Genomic DNA, 23,933 nt, shown 5'->3' on the forward strand with positions numbered 1-23,933 from the left:
CTTCGATGAATATTCGAGCTCTTCGCATATTCTCGGGATCTCCTCATCACAGATAGAGCCGCTTGTGGAACACGCGGCTACTGCGGTCTGTGGAAGCATCGGCTTTCGACTAGAGAACGAGAGAGCGGGAGAGAGGGGACTAATGGCATCGTCTCGGCGGAAACATCCAGCTCTCGCTCTCAGAGCACAGATGTGCCGACAATGGAATACGCGCCAAATTCGAGATTCAAGCTAGCCTGGTTCTGCTGTCCGCGCGCCGCGACGACTTCACCCAACGACAACGGCTGATCGAACATACCCGACATGCGCCACCATAGACGGAAAGTCGCGCAGTTCCCTTTCCATTTTTAAGAGTTCTTGGTTTGATACATCCGATTCGATCAGCTGCAGGGTCAGGAAAAGAGATCCGGAACGTCGATGAGGATGGCTGAGCCCGGACTTCAAAACGGAAGCCCAGGCTCAAAGGTCCCGGCGGTAAGACGTAGTCTCTTTTCTTCCGCTATGCTGTGCTAGTGATACTGTCTGACGGGAGCTCCGATTCGAGGCATCGATGATTCCGGCAGCGGAAATGCTCACGGCAGTGTCAAGTTCGGCGGCGAACGCATGACCTGTCCTCAACGCTGAGGAAATTCGCAACCTCTCTGGAGCGAATTGCGAGAGTACCTCGAAATCATGAGGAAATCTATCGGGGGAGGGGGGTCCTGACGGCATAGCTGGACGAGATCGGATGGAGCTCCCCTTTCGTGACTCGTGACATATCCCACAATTACTTGAGCTCTCGACGAGAGATGCCGTGGTGACGGTAGATCGTTCGTTTCAGAGACCACTGGGCATCGGCCGTGGTAGCCGTCCCTCGCCCAGCCTCGCGAAACCCACAGCAGCATCGACGCTCCAGGGCCTCCAGAGGAACGTGGCATATGAACTCCACGAAAATCACGAATTCTTGCGAGACGTGACCAAGAAGTTCTTGAGCGAGAAGAGGATCCCGTATCTGGAGGTTTGATTCTCACCGAGATATCCTCCCCTTATGAGCGTGACTTCTGCGGATCCCCAGATTTGACTAAAGTTCTCTCCCGATAGCCGCAAATTCTGTTCGTATGTCTCGTTACAGGATGTCAGTTCCGAGTTCACGAAGCTGACGGGATCCCCTCTGTTAGAAGTCGCACTCGCTTTGGGCTATAGCACAGAATCGGAAATTTTCAAAGCGATCGACCTGGACTTGCCCTTACGAAACGAAGGTCATCGACAGGGTTATTATGATTTCTCTGATTACGCGGTCAGTTGGAACTTTTCACTTCGGGAAATGCTAGCGAAAATCGTTCGCTCCATTCATTGACCACGATAAATTCTCCGTGTAGGTCAACCGGGCCGCTCCATCCCTCGGCGCCAAATTGAAGTTACAAATTGTTCAACCCGCTGCGAGAGGAGCCTCCAGAAGTCCGGGGAAACAGGCGAAATCGAAGCGCCATGCTTCTCGATCTTCAACAATTTCAGGCGCAAAAAGCAAGAGCCAAAATGCCTCTCGGATGCCATCCTGAAGTTTCGAAGCCCCCATCCTAATGGCGAGCCGAGAAGAAAGATCCGACGGTCTCTGACTGTCGAAATAAATCGAATTGTGCTCTTCGCAGATTTTATAGCTCATTGAATTGAATGTCGGAATGTCTCGCCGCAGCCTACATTTCAGTGCCGCGCCGTCTTCGCCGGGGAACTATCATCGGATGCCGGGATCCGTTCGACACGGGTCAGAATCCGTGCGGGACTCATGCTCCAGCTCGATTCCTTCGCCAAATCGAACCGGTATGGTGCCTCATCAATTCGGAAAGCCTCTGAGTAAATCAAAAATTATCGGGCTGAAGCAGGTGCGGACGCAATCCCGCGATTGAGTCCTTGCATCAGCTCCCTGCTTATGGGCGAATTCCCGGTTCCCGGGAAGCAGATAATCGGGCGTTCCTGAGTCGATACGAAATATTTCCGCGCGAGTTTTTCATGCTGCAAGGAGAAGTCCGCCTATCAATTTCAAGGGCTCAGGCTGTTCGCTGCGGTACCCCGCTCGGGGAATTGCGGATTCGAATTTCGGAGTCATCGAGGGCGAAGTTGGTCCTTGTCCGGAACAACAATATCTCTCGACGGTTGTTTCCTCTATTTCGAGACTCATTCGTTGGGAGACTTATCATTCGTATATCATCGTCTACTTCTCGGTAGTTGTATCTCGTTTGCGTTTGGCGTCTGCTCACTTAAAAACGTACTCCGCTCCGATGCCAGCACTAGCGCCAACTGTTTCGCGCCCCAGGCCCCAGTGTCCTGAGTCACTCATCTGGAAAAGTATAGCTCGGCTCCCTCGCTCGTTCGAGTCCGACCCGCTCCTAATGCAATCCTATATCGCTGTTGAATGCATCTTCCCGACTCTTTCTGTGATCAGAAGACTCCTCTTTATTCAATTGTTCCTCGTTCTTTAGCGAGTACGCTCGACTGCTCGAAATGTCGGCGACTCGCGGGAGAACGTACTGAAGGGCGGCTTGTTCTTAATAAGATTATGATGTTCGTCGCTCATCGCTCCGCCGATCAGCTGGAGGCTAGAGGATATAGCGAGTTTCTCTTCGGACCCGACTCAAGCACGGATGTCAACGACCTCCACAGCAATGTCCCTATGGCTGCTCTCGCACGAGTTCCTAATCGAGGAGCTTCGGATTTCAGCAGCATGGAATGAATAAATTTTTCTTCTCGAAACTCCGAGAAAGCCTCGGGGTTTCTCCTTACGTCCAATTTTGTCTCGGTAAGCCGTGCCTGTGAATTTCGTCGAGTCCGAACACCGAGCGAGCACGACTTGACAAGCCGGCACAGAGGAGCGAAACTTCCCACGGGGAACTCGCGAATCCCATCCCAAGGACGCACGGAGCTCGAGCGGATATCAAACACGTCAGAACGAGTAGAACGTTGAAGAAGTTGCCGTAGTTTCTCCGTCGTCGCCGCCTCCGTCAAATAGATTGGCTCAGCCTTCTGTTAGGGATTGCTCTTGGCGATTCTGTTGTGCTCCTCCCAAAGACGAGGGGCACGACGACGCTTGTGCAAGGATCCGATGTTCGAATGCTGCTCGGATTCTTGCGAGCTTAGGCGGAGAGACTGCTCGCACTAGAAAGGTTCGGCGTGCGTTCCCTCGCATCGAATCCCATGTGCAGAGGCAGGACGTGAGCTCCTTATATTCTGATGCCCTCACCTTCCTACGTTTGTTTCCTAAAAGAGCTGTCACGATCCGTATTATAATCTTCCGAGAAAAGCATTTCACTAAAATAATGTTTTCATGGAGAAAAAGTCGGATGAGCAGCCATTCCCCGGGACTTGAGAATAAATATCTCTATCGAGTTTCATGGCAACGACGCTTTATTGCACCCAAACGCAGAGTACATTATAATATATTTTGTCTGTATATACAAAATAAATCATGCATTTCGCGGAACAGACAAAAATCCGGCGATCAGCCACCTTGTCGAAATGAGCTGCGTTTGGAAATTAGATCCTCCTACCGACACGCAGAGAATATCGCTCACCCCATGAATTGCGGGGCGGAAGCGCTCTGAAGGATTACGTCACGGTTCGCTCGCTACCAGCTAGCGGCAGAGCTACGCTTCCGAAAGTATAACAGAAACTCCGTGCGGGCCGTCGCAACGGCCGTCCCAAAGCCTGGACCTCTTCCCGAAAGCGCATCCTCCGAACGCGTTAATGCTGGCAGACATTAACGGGAACTTCTGTCAGGATGTTGGAGCCTGAGTCCATGCGTATATTCCTGCATAATAGGTTCGAGCATACCAGATGCTCTGATGACCGCCAAGGCATCAGGCTTAGCAGCGGTCCGGCTGGGTTCGTTGTCTGGATATTTAGAGTCTGATGAGTAAATGCGGGCTTATACGGAGAGGAACTGCCGCTACAGAGCGAATTACGAGCCTGAACAAGAGAGAATGAATCGTGTCCAGCTCGCGACGCGGTAGCGGAGACAATCAACATCTACCGAGGACATTTTCGTTGAAACTCCGTCAGTGAGGTGACATTCTACATTTACTGAAATCGTTGCACGCAGCTCGAGGAATGGGAAGTTGAAATTCCAGGCATCTTATTCTCTCGAAACATTGACTTTCATGCGCGGCGGACGATTTCATTTGAGTGTCCATGCACTCAGGGAGCTGTGATGTTCGCGGAGATTCTCCAAAAGCCCTGTGTGATGAATATCTAATGAATTCACGACCGAATCCCACGTGCCGCCGAGTGTGCGTACGCAGAGAACCTCCGGACATGAGCGTCGAGTTCTTTCTTGATGTGTCCCACGAAAATTTTCCTCTCGACGAGGGATCTCTTTTCATTCGTGCGAGCAATGCCCCTCATACGCCGAGCATCAATCCAAAGATTGAGATCCAGAAAGATGAGTGATGGCTCTCGGAATTTCAACACGCCCATGGGGGAGCTCCGTCTCGTCTCGTTGATTGCGAACTCGTGGAAGCCTCGATTCCGAAACTTCTCGTCGTCTCGCAGGGGAATCCCCTCTCGTTCGCCTTCGAATGCAGTGGAACGGTTCTCCGGCAATCGACAAAGGAAACAAGAGAATATATGAGTAATTCCCACAGCGTGAGTGAAGCGCCCTTCATGATGAGGGGCATCAGTGGAGCCGAATATCGGAGACTACAGCTCACTTTGCCAGATTTAACCAATATCCGGGACGCTTCAGGATCACTTCCTTTTGGAAATCACCCACGGCGAGGAGAAGGCATTCGATTCACTCAAGCTACGTCGGCAATTCTCGGCACCCTCTATCTGCTATGTATTCTCTGACCGACACAGGTAATCTCTTAGAGAAGACTATCCTCACATGTAGACTTTGTCTGCTCTTCGTTCAATCGATACGTTCCACGGAAGAAGGATCGATCGGTTTTTTGAAAATTGGCACCTCCTGAATTCAGACTCGGGGAAATACTCGAAACTTTCGAATAGTGAGCTGTCGAAGCTTCGACGCTTCCCCTACATTCTTAGAAAGTATTCCTACCACGGCAGCGAACAAAAACCGCCCTTCTAATTGTCGGAAGACCGACGGCAGGATCCGAAGAGTATAGAAATAATATAATCGTCGGTGGATAATTCAAAGATCGACGATGTAGTATATGACGTCTATTACACGAAGCATGTAATATCTTGTAAGATATATAATATATATATTATATATTTATATAAATTCATGTGTCTTCTTGGATAGATCTGCGGGTAGGTTCGAGAATTGGGGTCCATCGCAGTTGAGGGCTCGAGAACGCCTACTTCTGCTCCTCGTCTTCGTCTTGAACATCACCTAGAAGGAAAACAATGGATGTGAGCGATGAGCACCCAAAACAAATTGCTGCAATTCCACTAAACGGTCGGCAACAAGACAGCTCGAGTTCGTCGGGAATTTCCCCACTCAATCATCAGAAGACGTCTCGGTGGTTGCTCTGAGCAAGTTGTGCACTGCCATACGGGAGTACGGGGCGAGTTCAGCAGAAGGCCACTGCTTCTGGGCGATCCGATTACACTCCGCAGCTGGCCTTTACGGCGCGGCGCAACGTCGACGGTAATTAGACAGATACGAGCCTGGACCCTCTGATAAGTGCTGCTATGTAAGTCAATGTCCGTATCAGCTGCCGACGCACGGAGGCTCTCGAGTGAGACGTCAAGTTGGGCAGACTAGGGAAATCAATTTGCAAGCGAGCAAAAGAGGATACTCCAGCGCATCGGACCGTCTGATCGACTTTTCGTCGTTCCTGATTGACGTACTTGAACTCTTCCTGCCGGACTTGTCCCCGAGCCGGCAGTTTCTCGTGATGCGGCGCTCGGGCTCGCAGTCGTTCGCGTTCCGGAGCGCCTTGTCTAATTTCAGGACCTTGGTGCGGAGGTTCGTTCGGGGGTCGCATTCGGACCAGGAAGCTGCCCGGTTGTACTTGCAGCCTGAAGAGAACAAGAGCTCAGAGTTTCGACACACATTTTGATCCTTGAAAGAAAAAAAATCTCGGAACGGAACGCGAAGGCCACACAATTGTAGCCGACGCAGAGCGTTGAGTCCTTCCCCCCTCACAAACGACAAACAATAATTTATTGGAGTCGCGCTCCGAGATCATCTCACGCCGAAGTGAGTTATCCCATACAAACCTAGTTTTGTGGCCTTGCACTTCCGAGTCATCACGCGGGTCGGCTCGCAGCTCTCGCGGATAACACGAGTCTGCTCCGGCTGGGCATGCCGATTGAATTTCAAGGAGTCGGTTCGAGTCTTAAGCCCGGTGTGGTTGTCGCAGTCGCTCCACGTACCCTTCTTGTACCGACAAACCGCGACTTTCTTCGCCGAGGCTTGAGCACTCCCTTTCACTTTGCACGAGCGCGTCATTTCTTTTGTGGGTTCGCATGCGGGATTGCCTTTCTTCAAAACAAGTCGACGTGTTTGCGATTTAGTGATCGGGTCGCAGTCCTGCCACGGTTCTTTTTTGTACTTGCATTCGTCTGGAAACGGAATGCTCGCGATTAGAATCTTGCGGTTCTCCATGACTCGAAATTAGATATCAGAACGTCGGAGCTCAAGTCTCGTGGGAGCCCTCGAGATACGACAAGGACTCGAACGCATTCCGCGTGGAATTGAACGCAAAAAATAGGTATTGGAACGTTGAGACGCGAGGCGAGTCTGCGTCGAGGCGTCCCTCCTCCGGGAGTCCTCATCGGACCAGGTGTTTCATCCTCTCGTTCCGATCGTCTCTATTTCTCATGGCTCATGGTTCTCTTATCTTCGATAATGGTAGGCCGAGTGAAATCTCAGGGAATTATGTACAGCTCATGAGAATCCAATATGGGACGGTCGGGACAGGGAGCTCTTCTTTTCGAGAGTAAGGAGTCCTTCGTCCCCTCCCGGCCGCCAGCCTGTCTGTCGCCAGCCAGCCCTCGTTTCTTGACGTAAAGGAGCGGAATAGAGCGGAAGATCTTCTCTCCGAGCGCCCGCAATGAATCAGGAGACTTCGGATTAGAGCTAATCAGCATCGAAGGGATGTGAAGAATTAAATCGAATATCCGGAGGGATCGTCTTCTTACAACATCATTTGTTAAATTCAGGTTAAGGGGAGATGACTAAAGCTCTCTCCCTCTCACCTTCTCTTCTCGGGTCTCCAAAAATGAACCATGGATCAAACGGTCCTCGCGCAACCAGGTAGATCTATCGGGGTAAAATGCCGAATCCCCTTCTTCGAATTCTGGTCTGGGGGACATCGTCTCGCTTGACGGAGCTGGACAAGAATTGCGATCTAGATTCGAGCACTATGAAGTCATTGGACCGGCTTCGTCTCGCTCTTGAGAGATGCTTCGCTCCATTTCCGGATTCCATCGTATGTACCAAGAAGGCCGAAGACGATCCTATCCATGACACAGAGGAGCTCCTGGAGCGACGACTGTTTTGATTCCGATCGTATATCGAGACTTATCCACGAGTCACAACAGCGTCGAGATCTGCAAATTTGGCCTCAGACCTCCCCTGCTTGACGCGGTGAATAGTGAATTGTCGATCACTCCAACTCCGCAGAGATGTGGATGATGGTCGACACGGCTCTGTGCGACAAAATCTCAACGATAAATCCTTTCCGAATCTGATCCGATATTTGGTCTTCAGAACTTGCTCCAGAAGCTTGTTTTGACAGGGTATCCACGATACTCCAAATATCTATCTCTGAGAATGGACCGACATCATTTATCGAGCCACTCTGTCGTTCTTCCAGACACCGAATCGAGACGGGGAACGCGGTTGATCGGGTGTATTTCACTCAACCTGCTGCCGCATCGGGGCGCCTCCATGACAGGGGAGCAAAACGGGATTTCTCCAAACTTGCTCTGGATTCAAGCTCTAGAAAGTTCACGTGGAATTTTGAGGAATCCGCGACATCGATCTGCGTATGTATAAACAAATGGAAGTTGCTGATACACGGGAACCCCGACACGTGGCGTCTCCCCGCCTCTGACTCGGCGACTTCCTGCGAAGTTCAGAAACTCATAGCAAGATATAAGTCGAGCTTTGCTCGATCCTCAGCGAGACTCGGCGAAATTCCTTCGGGAACCCTCGCGAGTGGAGCTGTACCTCATGGTCGATCAGATTCGGTGATGAGCGGAAGCGACGCTGCTTCCGAATGCGCGGGTCCTATCTCTGAATCTTTTTTCCATTCCGGGAACTCTGTCGATGATCTCGGCTACTAGTTGGGATTTTCCCACGTTCAATGCTCCGATCACGGCGACTGGCGAGTTAAAACAAGTATTCCTAGAGAATTCATCAGCTCAATATACGATTATCGAAACTGAAGCGCGTCGTGAATTCGAACAAGTTGATTAGAGTCGAACTCAACATGGTGGGCGTCTTCGAGTTTCCCTAATGGAGCACTCGTAATCATGGGGTTGCTGACCCTTTAATTGAGTTCGGCGCTCTATTCCGACTCAAGCACTCTCGTTTCGCGATCTGCTCACTCAATCTAGGAGATAAAGGTGGATATCGTCACAGTCAGGAGTCAAGTGTCAACCCGGCTCAGGATGGCAGGCTGTGCGGCCCCGTATCGTAGGAAACGCACTCAAGTTCTTGGGATTTCGGGAGAAGAGCGGGAGGAGGGGGTGAAAATGAAGAGTTCACTCACCACTATGCGGTGCTTCCGCAACCAGAGGCAAGGCTTGGGGTCTGAACGCTTTTCCGTAGCGCACTCGCTCTAAACGCTTCAAATGAAATTGATCCTCCCCATTCGACGACGCAGGCTGCCGCTGATGCTGATGAGGATGATGAATCAGAATTGAAGAATCGAGGAGGTGAGACGATTCTGGAAAAACGATCAGCGTCGGCATTCGGACTGGATCTCCACGGAGCAATACTGTCGCTTGTCATGCTCGGATGAATATAATTATTTCTTCAAAAAGCCATTGGCGCTCCCTCAGTCGATTGAGAGCTCCTGTCCCCATGCCTAATCAGGCATTCGGTATCAACATGCGGACGCTTCCCCTTGGGGTAAAAGTTCGGAACCCTTGCGGGACGTCCGGTGAGGGATCCCATAGCTCATACATTGCTGGTAAGCGCTCCGGTGATAAAACTGATTGACCTCGAGGCATCGTCTACCCCCGGAGCATCTCGGATCGCCCATCAAGGATCTTGATTAAGGTCAATAGGAGCCAACTTTCTTGGAGCCAATGGCGAATAAAAACTCACTTCTGAGGACGGGGTTCCCGTAGTGGAGGCGCTCCGGATTCCCCAGCGCGACGAGGACAGCTAATACGACGAGGGTCGGTGAAAAACTGGGCATTGTGCTCAAGGAGCAGAGGTACCTGGAAAAGAAATCACTACGTTAGGTCATACTCCCGCTCGACGTTGAGCCTCAGAGGGGATCTTCGAGTCGGTCAGCTCCTTGATTACGAGTCAAGGTTCGAGACCAGCTACGGCAAGTTATTCGAGGGGAGAGCGGGAGAGCGATCGTGACTCTGGTAAAGATTCCGCTTTTCATTGCTGGGAAGGAAAAAGTGAAAGGAACGCTCGCTCATCTAAAGTCCAGAGCCACCAAATATGAGATTTGGATCCGTTGTCGAACGGAAGCGGGCCCCGGAGCTTCAGCAACCGACGGGAACAACTTGATCTCACGAGACTCATGTGTCACAGAATGGCAGACACTTTCGGAGGGGAAAATGAAGAACGACGACGGGAGCCTCAACAAAAGGGACAAGACGAGATTAACACAAGGAGACGAACTTCTTAAGCGAGGTCGGATGAGGAGGAAGCGGGAACAAAACGGGCATATCGCGAACAGGGCCGTTCTCTTAGTTCGCCAGAGTAGAGGGTTGACGTCTCAAGACCGATTATGATGATGATCAACTATGACGTCAATGCCGTCCTCGCGTCGGGTCTCCTCGGTTTGCTTCACCCATCCTCGAGTCTCTACGGGACCCTTCTCGGATAGAGCTCGAGACATCAATTTCGGACCGACGCGACAACATCGTCACAAGACTCCAAGCCCCCGGAACAAAAGGAGTAGATTTATTATTTCGAAATTGGATTCTGCGGACAGCCCTGAGAGCGGACCCGGAAAACGCGACCAAGCCATGTGGCATCGTTCCGAGCCCATATTCGGATGTCTCGCAATGTTTTTCCACCACTCTCGTCTCTCGACCCGACTCGTGCTTCAATCCGTGAACAAGCTGCATATTCGTCAAAATCCTCGGCCACGAGCGCGTGCCTCCAATGCAGCGGATTCCGTGCATGGCACTGTGACGGATGAGATTTCGTAGTCATTGTTTCCTGACACAGGGGATCTCGCCATAATTCACGCTCCCTAAAATTCCGCAAACAAATAATTCATTCCCAGACGTCGGAGCGGGAGCGTACCAGATTCAAGCGATCGGAGGGAATATGGATTATTCGGAACGGAAGGAACGGGGAATCAAAACGCTGAGCCATGAAAGCCCCGCAGCGACTCGGAACACAAACAAACAGCAAACGCGATCTCAGACATGCGGCAGCGTTGAGTGGGCGAGTTTTGGTTTTTCTTACCTCTCGAGCAGAGCGCAATCTTTATCCGGGCGATCTCGGAGATCCCTCCGTCGCAGTGAGTTCTACTCTAAGGTGCGCCTGGCCGGTGCCGTTGCTCGGTAAACCAGACCATCAGACGATTCAGCGATCGTGCGAGAGAAACGCACAGCCGGATCTCGCGAGGAGTCGTCCAGAGACATAACTAGAGCACAGAGTCGCTACTTTCCAGACACCCTACATACATCGCAGATTCCTCCTCCAGTCGGGAATGACCGATCGACAGGAGACGAGATTCGTTTTTTGTAGCTCGCAGGCCATGCACGACACCAAACACCGAAATCAAGCGAGTTCAATTTCGGTGCCGCTGCGCGTCTCCACGTCTGCGGGTGCAGTGTCGATTTCACGACCGTCATCGTGAAGCCACTCAGTGCGGTCCTCTCGTACTTTAGAAAAGCTTCCGTGTACGAGCGATTCAATCGACCCGGAAGTATCGGAATTAGGGGTCTGCCAGGATCAGACCGTATTGCCTGCGTGCCTTCGCAAAGACTCCCAGCCCGGAACTCGTATCTCGCTGACCGTGCCCGCACGCTCGAGGAAGCTGGCCTATCTGCGACCCGGTGCTCACTCAGCATTGGCTCTTCCTTCGGTGAACAATGCATTATCTAGTCTCTGTTAAATCTGCGCGGGGAGCGGAATTATCGACAGGCGGTGAGAGCGAGCCCACAGACATACACCACAGCAGAGACCCGGCGCCAGTGGAAGCCCATCTATGGCTCCTCGAAGGCGGCGCGCCGGAATGAATCAGTCGGGCCTTCCTGTCCGCGCCCCCGTCCCTTGGCAGCAAAATGTCCGCTTTGACGTCTCGGTTGGAGTCTTGCCAAGAACTTCCCCAGCAATCCTCCTGGACGGACGACTTCCCAGGGTTCTAGGAAGGTTCCACCTCGGCATTGCAGCCCGCGCCCGAATGACGCACACGGAAGGTCGTCAAGGTACAACCTCTGTCGTCGCCACCGTCACCTGAATCTTCCAATCTCGTTTCGAATCTCCTCCGACGAGGCGGTCGAACGTAACGTAGGCTCGGCACGTTTTATCGTGGCACTGCTCCGAAACTTCCTCGATTTCAAAGCGCGCCGCGTCCCCCGTCGCGTCGTCAAGCGCTTTCGAATCGTATCTCCGCTTCTCTCATTTCACGTTGCTGCTGCTCAATGTTTGTTATCGGGTTTTTCTCGTTTCATCCCCGAGCATGTTTTCCTTCCGGACCGACAAATCACGGGATCGAATCGCGCTCCATCGAATACGCCGGAGACGCTGTCGTCGGTAATCCGTTCAAGAGATCTCTAAGAACACGCTTTCTCCTCTAACGAGCGGCGGCCGGCGCCGGCTTCCCACGGAAAGAAAAGAGCATAAAGTGACACCACCGCCGAGCATCGTTCGAACGAGAAACAAGCGCGCAGTCCCTACGTCGGCGTCAGGTCGGTCTTGACGCGATGACAATTATTATTGAGTGTGGTCTCAGCGTGAATCCCTCCTGTCGTCGCAGCCAGAGCGATTTCCAAGCGACTGTCCACCACAGGATATGCCGATCTCGCTTGCGATACTCGCTGCACGCAGCTGGAGTTCCATTCAGACATAATCAATGAATGCCGAGGAATCATGGAATTCCCCTCGGTGTCGTTTCGGTGTCGTTTCACAGATCGACTCCTCCGTACCCTGTCGTATTATTAATTGCTTTTCATGTTTCCTCGCGTCAACCGAGATTTCGCGGCACTGCCACGGGCCGGATGGGGTGGGCAGGCCGCGGTCTTTTCAAGATTCCGAGTGTAGAACGGAACAGCTCCCGGGGCCCCGAGGTCCGAATTGGGCTTCTAGGTCTCAAACGCCGGTCGAGAGATGAACGGAGATTGTTGGAGACAAATCCTCCTCCTCGAGAAACTCATCGCTTGTGTGTCCATCAGATTATCTGCTGGATGAATATATCCAAATTCTCGGGGATAGCTTTCTGCTTTCGCCCAAAACGCTCGAAACCCGAATATCGAAAATGAATTGCCGCTGTGATACGAAAAGGCAGCTCCGACAGAGTTGGGACCGGAGGAAGCCGCGGACGGGAGATTCGAGTTGTTCCGCATCGCTCGCTGGGAAGCGCGCTGTATCTTTCTGTATGACTCATTCGATTGCCCAGCTCTTATTCATTCTTCGATTTTGCGTCGAAATGTCAGCGTATCTTGGAGCATCAGATCGACAAGGAAGGGACGCTCCAGTGGGAGATAGGACAGGGGGCTCGAGCTTGGAATCCCGAGCGGGACCATCAGCCACTCCCTTGGGGGTGGAGAACTGCAAACTTTCAAGTTCCGACCGATCGGGCTTCGTGGATGAGAGGAGAGGCCAAAGAGATAAACTCGAAGCATGCTTGACTCTCCATCCATCAACGGAGCTTCTGAGAATCGTATTCTCATGTTGTCATCGTCAACTTTCTACGGGTTTCTTAGACAGTGAAATTCTATGCAGGAAGCTACCGAGGCCAGTTGTATGACTTCTCATTGCTAAATAGATCTAAGAGTTGTCGTAGGCTTCCACTTCTTGCTCTGGTTACGCTCTGACTCACCTGTTGAAAGACAGTCAGATGTCCGTGTGCCGGGAAGTGCGGCAGAAGCTCTACTTTCGGCGGTTATACGAAACGGTGAAACTCGGATCACTCCACTACTCTCGGCCGAGAAACTCGGTCGGAAGCCAAAGTCTGAGGATGTCACCGGTCAGTTTTTCGGGTATTCGGTCTTGTCCGGGTTCAGCTAATAAAGGTCTGTCTGCGATAACCCGAGTCCCTCGGACTCTTGGAGAACAAGTGATTCAGCGACGAGAAGATCCTGAAACGCATGAAGATGCGGTACAGGGGTGAGGGTAAGCGGTGGCGAGGGTGAACAAGCAAACATTCGCTTGGTGGTCAACGTACCGCTTTCCTTCACCGAGGGCGCCACTGGCTCCCTCGGTGGAGCGGACCCGATTTTACCGTCTCAAGAGCTCCCAGCTTTTCTTCCGTGCGATCAAGCCCACAGACGTCGATGTACGCCGACTCCAAGGGAGTATTGATTGTACATTTTCGGTTCGTGTTTCGAATAGGTTGGTGCCGGGTGCGGCGAAGACTCTTCCCAGGGCTCGAAAAGCCAGAAATGGGGGGAACAATAGATCGATTCATCATTAGAGCTGGTTGAATTTCCGCTCTAAGATATGCTAACATGTAGATCGTTCACGAATCTCCGGATGCACGGACGGAGGCTTGATCATGTCAATGTATTCCGTTGCGTTCCTCGATGGCGAGTCCCATCAGCCAGGTAATGCCTTCCAGAATCCAAGACAAAAATGTATAAGACTTTCGCGACCGATACTGTGCCGTCTCGTAGAGACAGGATCCATTAAGGGTTTTCGGATTATCAATAATTACTTTTATCTTCGATCCCATCACTGCGGTCTGATGAATTTATTAGAATGACCCGCTGCGTCATCACTGTCACCGTCGATCGAAAGCAGACCAATGAACTAATGACGTTCGGCACAAAGAACACTGACCGGATTTCATTTTGAAACGAATAATGCTTTCGAACCCCGCATGGATCGCCGCTGGACCTCGAGCTCTCTGTCTCTGCACGCACTATCTGTGAGTGTGCCCTGAATCGAATTGAAGATTCGATCATGGAACTTCATATATGTTGTGGACGACGGGTTTACCAAGCGATATCCCAGGGGCGATAGGGGCTGTGATTTTTCTCGGAAAAGTCGATCCTGGAAGACTCGCTGAGTTCGGAAGTATTGATCACCGGAATGAGTCTCCTAAACAATTTCCAATGTTCTTGGAAATAATAATCGAGCCAAGCTCTCGCTTCAGTCGAATTCCGAGCTCCTTTAGGCCGAAGTGAACAGCCTCCAAGATCGAATCAATTGCCGACAATCATTCAATGTCGCTCCAACTTCCGTTCCAAGTACGGAGGGAACTCTTCCATCGAGTAGAAGTCGCAGCGGCGGCACCGGCAGCGGGAAATAAATGAGTTTTTCATCGCGTCCCAGAGCGCAAACTCTCTCACCCGATAGATCTCAATTTTCTCTCTGAACTTCCACGACTATTCTGTGTCTGCTCTCCGTGTCTTCGACGTCGTCGCTCTTGCCGTCTGCCTCCATCTGTATCCAAACCTGAGGATGGGGAACGGGAAAACATCCCGACTTTCCGCACAAAAGGGAGATCTATATAGGGGTGTGGACCGAGAGAAGGGAGAGACCAGTGGTTGCACAGACGGTGTGACACGGGGAGCTAAGTATTCAAAGGATCATTCCGGGTGAACTCTGCGCTTTTCAATTAGGATTAACTGAGAAACGGAAGGAATGCGACGCAATCGAGGACAGCATACGTAGCCCGCTGCGGGAGGGCGGAGAAGAATGGAGACGGGGGGGAATTCCGACTCCGGAAATGTCGCACGGAACTGGTGAGATGGAGGTGAGAGGTCGAGAAACGCTCAGAACGAAGAGCATGAGCATTCGGTAGATCAGGACGGGGAGTCTCCCGAAGAATGGGGAGTTGCTATATATCCTCAAAGGCGACCGAAAGGGTTGATGGCGAGAGGTTCAGAGTTGGAGGACGAGCACAGTAAAGAGGGGGAGGGTTGAGCGGTTAATTTCTAGTGGAGCTCCGAACGTTTACGTCTGACGTAGCTTGTGGTCTAAGGTGTGGGAATAGTTTAACGACTGCGCATTCCTTCGTTGCTCAGAGAACCTTTTCTTTGCTCGCCTTTCCTTCCCCGTATTCTTAGCACTCGTTCTGAGGAAGGCGTTGAAATTTTTTCGCTCCCCCCTCGCTAATACCCCCTTCCGCTGCTCGCAACTCCAGCGCGCTCATAGCTTTCGGCAGCCGGCAGCGGCGCTGTTCTGAGACCGTTTCAGAGCACATTCAAACTCGATGATTTCGCTGTTGAATTCTTTGGAGGGACGTGCCTCCCATTCCGCAATTGGCGGCTCCGTGGGCCCACGGGCCGCCGAGCATCGCGGTCCCAAAAACTGGCTAGAAGTTCGATGATTTTGCGGGCGGAATCGGGCGAGTGGCCATGCCCCCCATTCGAGTACTCCGTTACATGGATGTAGCAGATTTGAGCCATTTGGCGAAGTATTCGTCAATCGCCATTTTCTCCAGACGCTGGTATACATTCTCGTTTGCTCTCGGCATGAGCAAGTATTCCCATTTCGTTCCTCAACGAATTCCATTCAGGGCAGAAACTCAGCTATGGCGAAATTCGCTCTGAGGGAATGCTCTTCCCTCATCCATACGAGGGATATCACGCTGCTATCTCTGGCTACCCCGTGAACGTCGACTCACCCGTCCGGTGGGATTTCCTCGTAAACCTCCGTCTATCTGTCCATTTATCTGTCAATTCTTATCTCCAATGTGGGCTTTGAAGAAACGAGGCACGGGCGGTCGCTTGCACGGTGAGGTAGATATAAGGATTCTCAAGATTCCCTCCTAGAGCGAAGAGGGATTTATTCCCGAGTAAGCTTTTAAATGGGTCTGTCCCGTCGTCTCTCCAGCTTGTGACTAACGATGTGATTGAAGATTCTTGCTCAATCAAAGTTTTGACGTCCATATGAGCAATATTACGTGGGCATCCCCGGAACGGTGTCAATTCCTAAAGGATGGATTACGAATGGAAATCTAGTAGTGATAGATAAGAAGCCACGACTCGCTAGACTCGCCGCGGCGGTTCGAGAGAGCCCCGGTTCACTCACCACTAAGGTGAAGCTTTGCAAGATATGAACGTGGTGCAAAAGTTCCTGTCGTGTCCGTTTGGATGACACAATTGACGAAGCTGTCACTTTCTCTTTTGTTGTCGTGTCATGTCGCTCGGAGCCGCGCTTGGCTCAGCACTCCCGAGTTCCTCCCATTGCCCCGCATTTCATATGAGCGACGCTTCTCACTTCCCCCGTCGAAGCAGAGTGATTGCAAACTTCGGGCACTGAACCGCAAATGTCCTCGTCGCATTGCTTATCGTCATTATAGTTCTCCAAGATTCGAGGGGCTTCCAGGGAGTTCCCACGGCACCGAATAGTCTAGCACAGACGAAAAAATTTTGGGCGGGTTTTGTTGGGAACCAAACCTATTCCCACGTGAACCACGTACGAACAAATAGATCTGACAATCGGATACGGAAGATTAGAACGCATAGAAGTGGTCTAAGTATTATTAATCAAATCGGTATATTCAATTTAGGATGACGGCTTCGGTGAAAACCGTCAGTATCGGTCGATGATAGCCAAAGTAAGATATCGTTTTTATTCTAATAAACAAGCAGGCCGTTCTATTTTTCGATCCCCTCATCAGGCGTCGGTCTATTGGAGCATGCCGTTCTATTGGAGCATGCCGCTCTATTTTTCGATCCCCCACCGGATGGGCGGTCCCTATTAGAGCTGATGGAGCCACCCGTGTTTTTCCGAAAATGAGTATTCAAACGATCTCTGCCTTCACGTACGATGAATCGTTTTGTATACCCTTGATATCTTCACGGAATCTAACAATTTATACCACCTTCCCTCAAGTTCCCCCTGCCGTTCCATTAGAGCATGCCGCACAGTGGTCCCGGAGTGGAAAAAACTAATAACTTTCGGACGGAAGAATGGGTGAAACTTGATTTTTACCATCGTATACGCATTCTCGAGACATTTAGACCCTTCCTTCTACAGCGTTATTTTTTTCCACGGAAAAAAAATATATACGATACCTCGATAAATCTCAGTTGAAGCCCCATAGAGATTCGAGGAATTTTCGATTTTTTTGCGACAGCTTGCGACAGTGCTACATAGCCTTCTGCTGAATTATCAGGCTCCGGACGAAACAAAAATGAAAGTTTCAGCTGCTTCGAGCTGCCTTTCTGGTTTTGTGAGACGACTGGGCGTGAACGGCGTGCAGTGAAAATCACCAAAAACTCGGGGCTAGTAAGGAGCTCCATTCTGCTTTAGGAGCTCGTCTTGACCTGTTTCGACTAGTCAATGGCGAGTAACGCCGAGACTTCTTTATTCAGATCTAAACTTTGTCTTTTGGGCTCAAGTCGAATTGAGTCCATAAAAGGATCAGAGGTGGCCAACATCATGTGCATTACATCGAGATTGGTTGCTACCCGCTTGATCTTCCTGGAGTGACGCAGTCTAAACTCTTTGTAAGTCTTATTGCTCGCCTCTTGCGCTTCCTCACTAAGCGTTCCGATCGGCTGAAGCGCCTCCTCGACTATCACTTTCCCGTGCATCAACAGCTTGTGAACTGTATTTGGCATGTAGTACCAACGTACCAGTTCCACGAATGAGCGTGCGGTTTCCGAGCAAAACGAGCCGAATTTCGCGCTGTCGAGCGGGAGCTTGCAGTTTATGGCATCGAGTATCACGCTGAAACGTCGCAGCAGATCGGCATCGATGCCGGTTATTTCGGAGGTTACTTCCGGATCTGCGAAAAATTTTCGGGCCGTGTTTCCGTCTACTGTGGATCCCACGACATCGACGAGCAGACCGAGCCTCTGCCTAAATTCCTGTTGGATTCCGCGTTTCCGCTGGTTATGGAGAGCTGTGGTTCTCGCGTTGATTCTCCACGATCTGAATTGCAATCGATAAGAGATGTGCAAAAAACACTCCATGCTTTTGATGCGAGCATGGAGGGGCGATAGTCCGAATTGGAGCGCCTCCGACGAGATGGCCCTCTGACTGATGGCTTCCAACTTATTCATCTCGCTCGACAGGGCTCCGCAAACGCAACAAACGGCCATTGAAGGGACGTCGCACAAGACCTGAGCAACTTTGCCATCAATCATGGTCAGTAGAAGTCTATGCTCGACCTGGAATTCCTGGCCCGCCATCTTGATCTTGCTCGGTCTGAGCTGCACAATCTCCGTCATAGTTTTTTGAACTTCCTCGCGAGTAACTTCTGGTGTCTCTTTGGCGAATGTGAATCTTAGCGGTCTACAAAGTCTCGTAGAAGATGGTTTCGAGTTCTTCCACGCTACTGATCCTGATTCGCCTTCGATAACCAGGGGCACGTACGATGTCGGGAACATATGTCGGATACAGAATCGTCCGAGAAAGCTTGTTAATACGTGCTGTGTCCGGAGGACCCATTGCAACCCCACTTGGAGGTCATAGTGAGATGAGGTGTTTCCAACAACTCGGAGACTGACTTCGTCTCGAAAATACGCTTTGCAATGTGATCTAAATGATCCTGGAACGGGATGCTGCCGGAATCCGCTGTGGTTTGTGTATTCTTAGGGTAGCAATCTTTCTAGGCTTTGAGAACATTTTGGTAGGAGGGGAGCACGTCTGTATGGACCAATCTCAACGAATCGTGGAGGTTCCAATATTTCCTTTTCGTGAATCTACAATCTAGATATATGGCGAAGGCTTTCGGGGAGCTGACCTTAAGAAGACGCTCTTCCTGCGATGTGCTTGCAGCCGCTGCTCGTAACAGTGAAGGACTACATTGCTGTCGGAGCTCCTCGACCTTGTAGTTCTTCGCCCTCTTACCGCACTCATCGGAAGTACTTTTTCGGTCTGCCCGTGGAAGTTCACGCTTGCTGGATCGGTTGTGCCTCAGGAATTTTCCTGGGGGGAGAGTCTTCAAGGTAGAAACAGCGGGTTTGTTCGAGCGAGTCGATGAGCCTACTGAGGAAGACTTCAGATGTTCGGCGCGCCTTGTTCCACTTTCTCTTGAAGATTGGCAGGAAAGACTGATGGAAGAACTTCCTCACGGACCGGAGATCATTTGCTTTGAATCGAGGATATCGCCTAGATATCTCATCAATGCACCGATCCAGATCACGACCAGCCTGGAGGACAACTTCTACGAGCTCTGAATTCCTCACGTCAATGCCTTCCATCTTGATTTTCACCGATTCCTGAACAACAAGGCGCTGCAAGGCGGCTTCCTTGGAGATGAAGCCTAACAATGGATAGTTGCAGCTCTGATGAGACGACAAATGACTAAATGACCGTGCCATAATTCGGCAACGTTCATTCAATTCAAAAGTGCATGTTGTGCACTTGCCGATTGGATGACCTGGTTTCCATCCCCAATCGCCACAACACCAGAAAGGCAGCTCGAAGCAGCTCAGACTTTCATTTTTGTTTCGTCCGGAGCCTGATAATCCAGCAAAAGACTATGTAGCACTGTCGCAAGCTGTCGCAAAAAAAAATCGAAAGTATCTGGAATCTCTATGGGGCTTCAACATGGGATTAATCGCGGTATCGTTTTTTTCCGTGGAAAAAAACCGCTGTAGTTGGAAGGGTTCAAATGTCTCTAGAATGCGTATACGAGGGGGGAAATCAAGTTTCAGGAAATTCCATTCACCCGTTTCTCCATTTTTGGACATTGTGTGCCGAACTATTGGAGCATGCCGCTCTATTTTCCGAAATCTCATACGGGTGCCGTTCTATTGGAGCATGCCTTTCTATTAGAATGAATACGGTTTATGATTTATCGTTTTCTGGTGGGGTTTCTGGTGGAGGAGAGGTGGTGAGCGCGGGGTGCCAATGAAACGAGTCTCCGGGCCTTCTTCGATTGATGAGGGTGAAGTAGGGTTTGATAAGAGGTCGAACGGAGACGGGGACAGAGATTCACCATCTTCACTGTCGTTCATCTCAACAGCATAAATATGGCCAGAGCAATTTCGAAGCTTATTCGAGCAAGTAGAAGAGGCTGGAACGAATGCGGAGTAACTCGCCGTCGTCTGCTCTGGGCTCTTGTCAAATCTTCGCGCGTCTCGGGCACAGAAGTCTTTCAGTGGCAGAGGTCAAGGAATCGTTCTTGAGCAGGTGTTTGCCTCCTGGGGAGAGAGTTCTTCGGAGGCAATAATGATAAATATGAGTATTCCATGCAGTGGAGGTGAGTTTTTCTTTGGGTGGTGTCTGACGTCACATCCGTTCCCTTTTCCGTAACGGTGTTTACACAAGTGTCCTTATAGACGTGGTTCAAGTCAAAACGAGCCTTGCAGTGCTAGCGCGTTCACGCGGATCTCCTCGAGCGAATAGGTTTCGAGCGATTGTCAGGGCTCGCTAGATCTGCCCGGTATACGCCGCGTGGCCGCCATCGCCCCATTGGGTCTCGATGAACGGAGAACACTTCCGAACATAGTAATTATGGTCTATTCATCTCCCTGCCCGGGTCGGAGCTCTCTCGTCGGTGGCCGCGGTACTGGAACTGGACACCGGATTAGGCGAATCAAGCTTCTGCGTGGATGAGGGGGATAGCCACGGCGCTGCCGCTCCGCCGCCGAAGCAGCCCCCGATCAGTAAACCGACCACGCTCATTGGTCTTCCCGGTCCTCGGAACTTTTGTCGGGCATCTGGGAAAAGCGTCCGGATCTGACAGATCAGAAGAGCACGCGCTCTGATATCCGGTGCGGCATTCGTGCGGATGTCCGTTTGCCGCCAAAAACACTTTCATTGGAAGGACGCGAGGTATTTTCCCTCGCGCGGACGCAAGGTCTGCCTCCCTCCCGAGGCTCGGATCCTCCATCTGCATTCGATTCGTACTCGGATCGGAAATCATGAAGCGATCTTTGCATGCGGTCGGGCAAGAATTCCCGATTCTGAGATTCGGCTTAGTAAACTGCTCGCCTTCGCAACTGAGCGACTAAGCGACAGAATTGTGTTTTTCGTACATGTATTAGACGCTCCTTCCCTCAGAAAATATGATCCGACAGCACGGAGACGACGGATATACTGAGTGCTCCGAAAGGAGTCGAATTTCGGGATCAGAGGGATCCTAGGTCGACTCGGTTTTGGACTCATCGGCTTCATCACCCACTCTTTCAATAATTGAAGTAAGATCATCTCAAAAATGAACGACATGCATCTTTGAATGGGGGCAAGCTCCAGCGAATCCTCCGATTTTACATATCGTGCGGGAGGACGAGAATCACAAGAAAATGCAGATGATTCTCGGCCTTGCGGGTTCCAGGTCTCTCGCTGCCGAGAGCTATGGATGCCGCATGTTCGGTGGAGCGAAGTGCTAGGCATGTCAAAGCAATTAACGTGGTCGATGATCCTGACCGCAGGATCGGAGGCACTCACCCCCAAAAGCTTCGAACCCTGAATCGGGTGGCGGACAATCAAAGAAAACTCGCGAATTCGCATATTTGTCTTTCTGTTCCTCCTTGGTAACGAAAAGAAGGCGGGCCAGCTGCCGTTTCTCAAAGCTCGGGACAAATCCATGAGCTCCCGGGGAAAGTCTTGTTTTGAGCTCATGACGTTCATACAGCTTCCTCTCGGCGGAAAGAGAGTCCCATCTCAGTCGGCGGAGCGAGACCTACTCGTGCCGAAAGATTTATACTGTGTGTTCGTTCGATTGTCCCCTCACAGAGCTTGCTCGCCCGATAATGAATGAAGACACATTCTTCAACGAGAAGGATGAAAGCTCCTACAAGAGCACATAATATCCTGTTGCATCAACGAATTATCTCTCCCGATTCTCGATCCCATCTAGGTACATTGCGCAGCATTACTCATCATCGGAACGGACAAGCGACCGACCGACCAACCGATCAGGCTGCCGAGCAACACACTGAGGGCGAGGAGGTCTATTTATCTGGCTTCGTCCTTTTCAAGTTTATTCGCTCGTCGCTCATCGAATCCATTGTTGAATGGAGTGAGGATTTGTCTCTACACAAAAGACTGCTCTCCTTTTGAGCAAACTCGCTCTCGGATCGAGGCAGCGATGAGATGAAACAAGATGCTCAGAGCTCCGTGCACAGAATGCCCGCTGGGCGGCTCGAGTTGATCTGAGAAACATCTGCTCTGGCGAAAATTACGCTCGACCGGGCGAACATATCCTTCCCGAAAACAGGTGTTGGGAATCCGTCCGCGGGCTCGCGAAAGGAATATCGACTCGCCTCATCGAGCGTTTCGGGAGAAATTGTCGCCTCACCATCCGTTATCGGGTAGGTATTATAGTGGAGCACCTTCCATGCAAACGCGCGTTTTAATTGCTGGCGCAGGACAAACCTACCCAAGTTTTATCTGGCGGCGGGCGATCACGTTTGACCGCATACGTGGGGTGGGCGCAGGGGAGTTTCGACTCTCAGACAACAGGGACGAGAGACCGGTAGCTAGCGAAGACAGGAGGGTAGTCAGGAGGGGGGTGGGGCTGGGATGTGAGGTGAGCGAAGAGGTCGGAGAGAGGGGGACAGGAGCGACAAGATATGGCGACGTTCATTAACATATGAGGAGAGATAGGGAGGGAGCATTCAGTAACGAGGAGTTAAGCCGCAGTTGATAGCAGCAGTGACAGCGGCAGCCGGTTGGACACTGTCATTTCGCGGACAGCCTGTTTGCCTGCCGACTCGTTGTGCGCTGCTTGACGATCAACGTGCGGCTTACGCCGGCACACCTTCCTTATCGCTCGCAGGGGAAGCCTTCCCCATCCGCATCAGATAGCTGTGGTGGGGTGATGGGAGCAACTTTTGCCGGAGTAAAATGGCGAATCGTTCACGGCTGTGAGGCCAGCAAGGAATGTGATCTTTTGATCATCAAGCTAGCGATTATTTGAGCGCTGAAGGGGCTTGTTCGGGGATTCCATCTGTGGAGTCGGTCCGAGAAAGTTCAGCCTGTTGCGAGAAGGCGTCATGTCATCGGAGTCGGAGAGTCTCAGATCGGGGCGGTGATCTCGCCGGTGCTGTCCCTGCCGTCTGGACGACCCCCAAGATGCACAACAAGCATCCTGACATTTCACCGGAGTCTCGATTTGTTCCAGGAATATCCAGCTCCGCAGATGACGGGGCAAGTCGAGGAACGCCACTCCGACTATTTCTAGAGCTCCTCTCAGTCTCACCAGTGGCGTGCTCAGGGGGAGGGGGGCAAGAGGACCATGCCCCCCCCTGATAACCTGAGTTTCAGACGACCTCGGTCGACTTTCGGAGCGGCACTCTGTGATTGCCTCCTCATTGATGAATTTTTTCATCGGAAAAGAGTACTTGCCCCCCCGCCCCCGATAGAAAACGCGGGGCACGCCCCTGATTCTCACTCCACCGAGTTCCCGTCATTCAACCTTCGACCCACGGATCCGGAGGGGAAGCTTGCGAGGAACCCCCTCGGGGAGCCTGACGAGAACACCCACAGGGAATGCCATCGACCCTCTCTGGGCCATGAGCGGCGCCAACGCGGCGCATCCCGTGGGAGTGAAATCATGAGATTAATTCTCCTTGTGAAATCAGGGAGTGAAAGGAGTCCGGCCTTACCGACGAGCTCATCACACACATAGTAAAGTTCGGAGCGCTAAGTCTTTCGACGACTGCTCACGACTGACGATGTGCTTAAAATGCGAATTCGCGGATAGGAGAAGCGACGAACCACCCACATGTGTCATGTGGAGCTTGAAGTGAGTCTATGCTCTGGAATA

At 51.5% G+C, this 23,933-nt stretch overlaps 4 protein-coding genes across 4 annotated transcripts in view; 2 read left to right on the forward strand and 2 right to left on the reverse strand.

The window, feature by feature from the left end:
- Positions 1-396: 396 nt before the first annotated feature.
- On the forward strand, positions 397-1,560 carry LOC100908343 (uncharacterized). The gene is made up of 4 exons (XM_003738520.1): positions 397-474; positions 821-997; positions 1,112-1,276; positions 1,495-1,560. The coding sequence occupies exons 1-4, from the start codon at positions 418-420 to the stop codon at positions 1,558-1,560; spliced, it is 465 nt and encodes a 154-aa protein (XP_003738568.1). The 5' UTR covers positions 397-417.
- A 3,578-nt stretch (positions 1,561-5,138) lies between these two features.
- LOC100903014 (uncharacterized) lies at positions 5,139-13,372 on the reverse strand. The gene is made up of 6 exons (XM_003738489.2): positions 13,134-13,372; positions 9,221-9,336; positions 8,661-8,837; positions 6,160-6,504; positions 5,788-5,958; positions 5,139-5,326 (listed from the first exon to the last, which is right to left on the reverse strand). Exons 2-6 carry the CDS (start codon positions 9,312-9,314, stop codon positions 5,292-5,294), a joined length of 822 nt encoding a protein of 273 aa, XP_003738537.1. The 5' UTR covers positions 9,315-9,336; positions 13,134-13,372; the 3' UTR covers positions 5,139-5,291.
- Positions 13,373-17,541: 4,169 nt separating this feature from the next.
- On the reverse strand, positions 17,542-18,600 carry LOC100908487 (uncharacterized). Its single transcript, XM_003738521.1, has one exon. The coding sequence runs from the start codon at positions 18,598-18,600 to the stop codon at positions 17,542-17,544; it is 1,059 nt and encodes a 352-aa protein (XP_003738569.1).
- A 1,789-nt stretch (positions 18,601-20,389) lies between these two features.
- LOC100908626 (hemicentin-1) overlaps positions 20,390-23,933 on the forward strand; it is a 104,237-nt gene continuing 100,693 nt past the window's right edge. The window contains exon 1 of the mRNA XM_029113052.1: positions 20,390-20,420. Coding sequence (XP_028968885.1) covers positions 20,390-20,420 — 31 coding nt within the window. The remainder of the gene's footprint in view (positions 20,421-23,933) is intronic.

This window comes from Galendromus occidentalis, unplaced genomic scaffold (assembly GCF_000255335.2).
Source record: "Galendromus occidentalis unplaced genomic scaffold, Mocc_1.1 scf7180000076006, whole genome shotgun sequence".
NCBI classification, from domain to species: domain Eukaryota; kingdom Metazoa; phylum Arthropoda; class Arachnida; order Mesostigmata; family Phytoseiidae; genus Galendromus; species Galendromus occidentalis.

Excerpts from the sequence above, each read along its gene's own strand:
- LOC100908343 (XM_003738520.1), top strand. The coding sequence starts at position 418 with ATGAGGATGGCTGAGCCCGGACTTCAAAACGGAAGCCCAGGCTCAAAG. Across the intron at positions 475-820 it reads CAGGCTCAAAGGTCCCGGCG|AGACCACTGGGCATCGGCCG; the intron begins GTAAGACGTAGT and ends CGTTCGTTTCAG. Across the intron at positions 998-1,111 it reads AGAGGATCCCGTATCTGGAG|GATGTCAGTTCCGAGTTCAC; the intron begins GTTTGATTCTCA and ends GTCTCGTTACAG.
- LOC100903014 (XM_003738489.2), bottom strand. The coding sequence starts at position 9,314 with ATGCCCAGTTTTTCACCGACCCTCGTCGTATTAGCTGTCCTCGTCGCG. Across the intron at positions 8,838-9,220 it reads CGGGAACCCCGTCCTCAGAA|AATCGTCTCACCTCCTCGAT; the intron begins GTGAGTTTTTAT and ends TCGTTTTTCCAG. Across the intron at positions 6,505-8,660 it reads TGCGGAAGCACCGCATAGTG|ACGAATGCAAGTACAAAAAA; the intron begins GTGAGTGAACTC and ends TTCCGTTTCCAG.
- LOC100908487 (XM_003738521.1), bottom strand. The coding sequence starts at position 18,600 with ATGTTCCCGACATCGTACGTGCCCCTGGTTATCGAAGGCGAATCAGGA.